At 31.7% G+C, this 7,500-nt stretch overlaps 1 protein-coding gene across 3 annotated transcripts in view; it reads right to left on the bottom strand.

The window, feature by feature from the left end:
* LOC124951519 (aryl hydrocarbon receptor protein 1) overlaps positions 1-7,500 on the bottom strand; it is a 123,425-nt gene that overhangs the window by 69,429 nt on the left and 46,496 nt on the right. For all 3 annotated transcript variants that reach the window (XM_047500022.1, XM_047500027.1, XM_047500026.1), the window contains one exon: positions 1,319-1,509. In XM_047500022.1, coding sequence (XP_047355978.1) covers positions 1,319-1,509 — 191 coding nt within the window. The remainder of the gene's footprint in view (positions 1-1,318; positions 1,510-7,500) is intronic.

Raw genomic sequence — 7,500 nt, 5'->3', positions numbered from 1 at the left:
ACAATCGTAAAATAATATTTCGTTATAACGTGCTTGTGTATATATATATATATATATATATATATATATATATATATATATATATATATATACGTAAGTGCATTAACCTTTTGCATTATAAATATTTTGTCAATTTATTCTTAGTCAATTTTGATTTAATATTTTTCTTGTTCTCCATTCTTTTTCCCTTTCCTTCTTTTTCTTTTTCTCTCTCTTTGTGAGATTTTAACATATCCCATGATAGAAGGTGTTCTTCTTTTTTTCTTTGTTTTTTTGTTTCTTTTTTTTTCTTTTTTTTTTTTTGAGAGAAAAAAAGGAACAAAAAATCAATTAATTAAAATCTTTAAAATATATCACAAATATTGCAATAGTATTTCGTTCTTATTATCGTTATCAATAAATATTTCATCGATTTGTTTCATTGTCGTTCCCCATTCATCATTTTAATCAATTAATTCATATAATGATTGTTTCGATAATTAGCATAAGAATTAAATATTCAATTGAAAAAGTTAAACTATGAGAATTGGAATAATAATATGTATTTCAATTCGAGTGAAAGATATTTCGAAAGAAAAGAAAAGAAAAAAAAAAAAAGAAAAGAAAAGAAAAGAAAAGAAAAGAAAAGAAAAAGAGGAAAGAAAAATTAAACAATAAAAGAAAAACACAATGTCTTTGGAAAGAAGAAATAATATATTGTATAAATTCTATTTTCGATTCATTTTCACAAGATCCATGATACCCGTTGCAATTGTTGTGTATCTCAATTATCCTATCCACCATTCGAAGTATTATACTATATAAGATAATTTGTAATATATCGTATATCTTGTATACCATAAGAACGTTATTTTCTTTTAGTTTCTTAACACTCGCAATATATAATCGTAACATGGCATTGTGTGTCTTGATAATGAACGTTTCGTAGAAATCTCGAACGAAGTGGTAAACGAGAAGGTATTGTCTTCTCGAGTCATTGTTTTTCGACAGATATATAATCTAATAACGAGTGTTTCGCGTGTTTCTCAAAGTTCAACGAATATATATATATATATATATATAATATATAATATATAATATATAATATTCCACTTTTAGATTTTCTTTGATATGCAAAAGTGCAAATTCAATAATTTCGATAATGAACAAAGTTTATAATTTCTCAAAATTTATTTAGTATTATAAAAGTTAGCTAAGAATAAACAATGAAATGAAATGAAATGAAATGAAATGAAATGAAATCGAATTAAATTGAACAAAAAAAAAAAAAAAAAAAAAAAAAAAAAAAAAAAAAAAAAAAAAAAAAAAAAATTTTTACCTTGAAAGTAGCTTTTCGTTCGAAGATAACTAACGCTGAGCCTTAGGATGCTGAGCCGGTCGAGCTTGCTTAGAATATTTTGTTCGAACGGTAGTAAAGACGCCAATGTATCCAGTTCGGCATTCAATCGTTCTCTGTGCCGTTTACTCGGATTCGACTTAGTCACGCCATCCTTTTGAGGTGGTTTCAAACTGTGAACAAATGTAAATGATAAATTGTAAAATTCATTGTATTAATTATTCGTCGAAATGAACTATCAATGAACTCGATCGAGAATAATCTATATCTATAAGATCTTAGGAATATATAGGATATAAAAGGTATTTTAAGGAAGTAATCGATAATAACATAAACAGGACAAACTTATACGATGAAAAAATAAAATGAATAAAAAGGGAATGAGAAGGTGAGATAAAATAAGTGAGAAAGAAAGAGGTGAGAGAGAGAGAGAGAGAGAGAGAGAGAGAGAGAGAGAGGGAGAGAGACCGGTGGCTCGTCAGGTCTCTGAACGGAATTGATTTCTTTTTGTTTGCCACTCCTCCGGTTGAAAGGATTCCGGCAATTTCAGTGAGCCACAGTGAGCCACGGTGAGCCACTGCATTGAAATGGTTAGCAATCTGGACAACCGGGAGAACACGTCGCCCGCAGGATAATTCGATAATTAAAACTGGCTGTGATGCCACAGCTGCTGATTGACACGACGTGGTAAACCTGCCGAGTGCTCATATAAATATATATATATATATATATATATATATATAAAAATAGATATATTCACATTAGGATATATACACTTTTAAAACGTTTATACTTAAGTTAGTATAACAACCTCGTAACATCGAATATTTACGTCAATATGATTCTCGTACAAGTTTCGGCGTAAAACTTGCTATTAGTTATTCAGCATTTATTACAGTGGTTACCGACAAGTGAAACTAACTTGGTGGTCGACTTTTATTTAATGGACAATGGCGTAGACATTGAAGCTTTTTAACGAAACTTCGTCGTTTGATGAGAATATTAAATTTGTTATATGAAAAGAAAAAAAAAAAATATTCCCTTTTTTTTTTCTACGCTTACGAGTTTACCTACCCTCTACTCCCACCTTCTCATCAACGATCTCAAAGAGATTTTGATCGATTCGAACGACGTTTTTTTTCTTCCCTTTTCTTTTTTTTTCTTTTTATTTTTTTATCGAAAATATCATGTGTTCCTAATACGTGTATATATGTATGTATGTATGCATGTATGTATATCACTATTCTTAATATCTTCATATGTATTCATAACTATGGGGATGTACATAAATATATGGTAAGTTCGTTACAATGACAAGTCAAGTAGAATATGTCAAGTGAATAAAGAAGACGTGCGTTTTAATTAGGAACATTAGCCACAACGAAATACCAATAACATGCTAATCGTTCTCTTATCCGGCTATGACGGTAACTCGAAATTTGCATAATACCTATCGTTCTCGCGAATCGAGCCGAGCGGTCTCCCGCACGGTTCCGCATTTATTATAATATTACAATATATATATATATATATATATATATATATGTATGTATGTATGTATGTATGTATGTATTTATGTATTTATCCACAATGTTGGATTATTTTCCGTAGATTAGCGGTAACGATATTGAATTTGCCGAGGTGCATAATAGTAGTAGTGATAATAATAATAATAATAATAATAATAATAATAATATTATATAAGTATGATAATATTATTAAATAAGTATAATAATAATATTAATAAATATAATCTATGTAACAATGTTATCACACGCACTACCATTTGCATTATCGACGTTCGTCCATTTATAAAAATAAAGAAACAAAAAGGAAGGATCAAAAGAAGAAGATGATGATGAAAAAGTAAGAAGACGTACCGCCGCCACTGAACGCTTTACCGAATTAATATGCAAAATCAAATTTTACGGATTCTACCTCGAAGTGTTTGTTTAATTGAACCGCTCTCAACATGGTGGCGAGGGCGGGAGCAGAGACGGGAGAATGAGGGAATGGGGAATCGGGGTAGGCATAGCGGCAAACTAAAATGCTACTTAAAAGACGGACACAACCGTGTCAAAGAGACCGGCCTTCCCGAGGTTCTTAGGCCTATACTTAGGAATAATTATTATTCTTACGCATATACGTATATTTAACGACCGAGAGAGAAAAGGAAAAAGAGAGAGAGAGAGAGAGAGAGAGAATAAGTGAGGGAATGAGAGAATAAGAGAAAGAGAGAAAGAGGGAGAGAGAAAGAATGAGTGAAGGAATGAGAGAATAAGAGAAAGAAAGAAAGAGAGGGAGAAAGAAAGAGAGAGAGAGAGAGAGAGAGAGAGAGAGAGAGAGAGAGAGAGAGAGAGAGATAGAATACAAAAAGCTTAGAGAAACTAGAAGTTAATATAAGAAAATGAAATGGACACGTCGCTAGAAACCTTCTATCTCTCTCTCTCTCTTTCTCTCTCTCTCTCTCACTCTCTTTGTCTCTTTTGAAAAAGAGAGAGAGAAAGGGAGAGGAAGAAGTGAGAAGATAGTAAAGGACTAGTTCTTATCATAGGTTATTAAGAAAATAGTGTTAATGAGATATGACTATGAATGACTATCAGAAGATAGTAAAGGACTAGTTCTTATCATAGGTTATTAAGAAAATAGTGTTAATGAGATATGACTATGAATGACTATCACACTTTGCTTCATTGCCATAATTGGCCAATAAGAGCATTTAATAAAACTAAGTATTTACATATTTACTTTCTTATTTACTTCCTTGTTCGCTTGTTTATCTGGATAAAAAGGATAAAAAAGAAACGGAAGATAAGAAAATTTCAGCGTCCACTTTTAATAAAAAAAATACTTTCAAAAAAAAAAAAGAGGGAGAAAAAGAGAGAGAGAGAGAGAGAGAGAGAGAGAGAGAGAGAAAGGAGGAGAAAAGAATAAAAACATACCAAAGATGTGTAAATAAGTAAACAATCAAGCAAGCAAGTAAATATGAAAGTTCTTTTTTTTTTTACGTTATCTTAAATTTAATCTTAAATTTAATCATAAAAAATTCTTATCTTAAAAATACATCGACGATACCGGAGTGATATAATTATTAATATATGTATATATATATATACCTAACTATTATATGTATGTGTATATATACATGTGTGCTAAATAGAAATGAGCTATCGTAGGCGCAAAAGAAAAAGAGTGAAAGAGAGAGAGAGAGAGAGAGAGAGAGAGAGAGAGAGAGTGAGAGTGAGAGAGGGAGAGAGGGAGAGGGAGAAAGAGAGATCACGAGGAAGCATATTAAAAGCGAGGTCGTAACGTTGGTCCTGCCCACGTGAAAACCCTACTCCTTCCATTTTCTCCTCCTCGTCACAATAATGAGCTTTGTTTTGCGCCTTAAACAAGGATAGAGAATAGTATAGAAAGATAAAAGAGTAAGAGAAAAGAGTAAGAGATGGTTTAAGTAAGAAAATAAGTAGATATACTTATGAAAGAAGAACAAAAGATGGTCACACTCCTTAATGGTATCCGAATGAGACCATTTCTGCAGGACCTCCGCGTCGTGTTCCTTGTCCCGGATAATGGATTTGGTGTCATCTAATAATTAATAGAGTTCTCCACGCTGTGTGCCGCGTGCAGCTGCGTACAACGCTAGCGATCTCATTCATCACGCTTTCTAACCCCTAAGCATTTTAATTAAAGCCACCATTTTTTTTCTCTCTCCCTCTCTTTCTATCTCTCTCTCTCTCTCTTTCTTTTTGTTTTCTTTATCCATAGGTATCGTCACCACTCAGGAAGTATTTTTAAGAAACGTTTCCTACCATGATACGCGAGCTTTGTTCTTACGTGAAAGAACGATTATTTTTAATAATCGGACGAATTAGAAAAGAAAAAAATAATAATAAATAAATAAAAATAAGAAAAGGAAAAAGAAGAAGGGAAAATAAAAAAAGAAACGGACGGGTTTGCATGGCGTATAATTTTGAAATATCTATGATTGATGTATCTGTTGATACATAGAACTCTCTCTCTCTCTCTCTCTCTCTCTCTCTCTCTCTCTCTCTTTCTTTCTCTCTTTTGTGTTACATGAGAATTTACAATGACAACGGTATGATGACAGATAGATTAAAAATTATAGATTTGAAAGAACAATTAGACATATACCACATAATCCTTGCTAGGTTGCACCGACGAGCTACGTCTAATAGGTATGCGCTTACGTAACTAACTTTTGTTTTCAACGTTTTATCATTCAGAGAGAGAGAGAGAGAGAGAGAGAGAGAGATACACACACACACATACACGTACACATTCATACACAAGAAATATCTATCTATGTTAGCTAGCTTGCTTATAAATTATGATGTGCAATTAAAATGACCGTACCATTTGTGATCGATATGGATGAACGAAAATCAAATGGAAAAATTCGTTGATGAAAATAAGATTCTTATTCAACGAGAGAATAAATTTTATGCACGCGAATAATGCCACGATTTCTATGTACAGGACAAACTGCGGCCAGGTGATAAGCCAAGTAGGTACATTCTATGGGACAACACCCCTATAGTAATGTTAAGCGTTACCCTACTGGCATTAGGCCAGTTGCGTTGATTTTTATCTGATCCACGAACCGTGACACACTATAAACGGTAACAACGTGCTCGAAAACTCTTAAAAAATTTTTCTGACGTATGTGTATATTAATTCTATAAACGTAACTTCCTTCACAAATTTTTATTCCCTTAAATCCATTTATCGATTATACGTATTGATTGGGACGAGGAAAGATGTATATATATATATATATATATATATATATATATATATATATATATATATATAAAAAAATTATATATATATAATAACAGTTTTATACAACAATGCACGTATTTGAAAATATTAAGTTGATAATTTTTTTTTTCTAATATTTTATATGCAACAAACATTGACGTACGTACAATAATAATTATTTCTTTCAGAAAATTTCAACGTTTTATTTATTGAATGACCCGAACTAATAGATATAAAAAGAAAAAAAGAAAAAAAAGAATAAACTTATCAATTTCAATTTCTCAATAATTAAAAACGATAACTGACACTGACTATCTTAGAAACACAATTGTACGATTTACTAATAAACATGATACGTTAGTACCTATCCAAATCTACTTAATTAATGCAATTATAAGTCAATACGTAGTCATTGTTAACAATGACATTTTATCCAATGTTTTCTTTTCTTTTCTTTATCGAAAATAGAAAACAAAAAGAAATAAAAAAAAGAAAAGAAAAAGAAATAATGAATAGATAAAAAGAAAATCGATTTAAGAAAAGTTAAAATGGAATGGGTATAATTTTGAATGAGACGCGCGGCCATTTTGTATCTAATATTCGTGAAAATTCTTAGCCCTTTTCTTCTTTTTCTTTCTCCCTTTATCTCTATCTCTCTCTCTCTCTCTCTCTTCCATTTCCCTTTCCTCGTAGTTTCTCCCATATACAAGTTTACGTCCCTTCCTATCCCCCTACTACTCCATAGACGATAGCGATTCCGTGTGTACGGGCTTGTATATTCGTCGGCTTGTAAAGGGGGTGGCGAGGCGCGGAAAGGGGTCAGAGGATTGGTTGTTAGACCGAGGGAAGCAAGATGCGCAGGCGCCGGGAAGGGTGGGTCCACTATGGATTTTCGAGGGTAGATAGAACGACGCGTGTTCCGGGGTGGTAGACAACAGCATGGGGGTAGCAACGTTGGTTCCCGTTCCAACAGAAGGAAAGCTCGTGTTCTAATATATATATATATATATATATAATGGTTGCTCTCTACTATCCGTTAACTTTCGATAAGGGAATAAGAGATCATTTTGTTCGTCATTAAGTGGACCATATTTTTCAATAGGGAACAACTTTATTCTTACCAATTGGTTATATTTATTCGTATATTGAAAGAAAAGAAAAAGGTTGTTTATCAACCGGTACTATTATCCATCTTTATCGCGTCGCAATGGAGGGACAATGAAATAATAAATTCATTAAATTAATTGATATTTATAATTAAACAGACGAACGGAGTGGATTATTTTTATTAAAAAAAAAAAACAAAAAAAAAAAAAAAAAAAAAAAAAAAAAAAAAAATAGAAAAAAAGAAGAAGAAAAAAGAACAAAACGTTAATTAA

Source organism: Vespa velutina, chromosome 9 (genome assembly GCF_912470025.1).
Source record: "Vespa velutina chromosome 9, iVesVel2.1, whole genome shotgun sequence".
NCBI classification, from domain to species: domain Eukaryota; kingdom Metazoa; phylum Arthropoda; class Insecta; order Hymenoptera; family Vespidae; genus Vespa; species Vespa velutina.
This window is presented reverse-complemented; position numbering and strand designations above follow the sequence as displayed.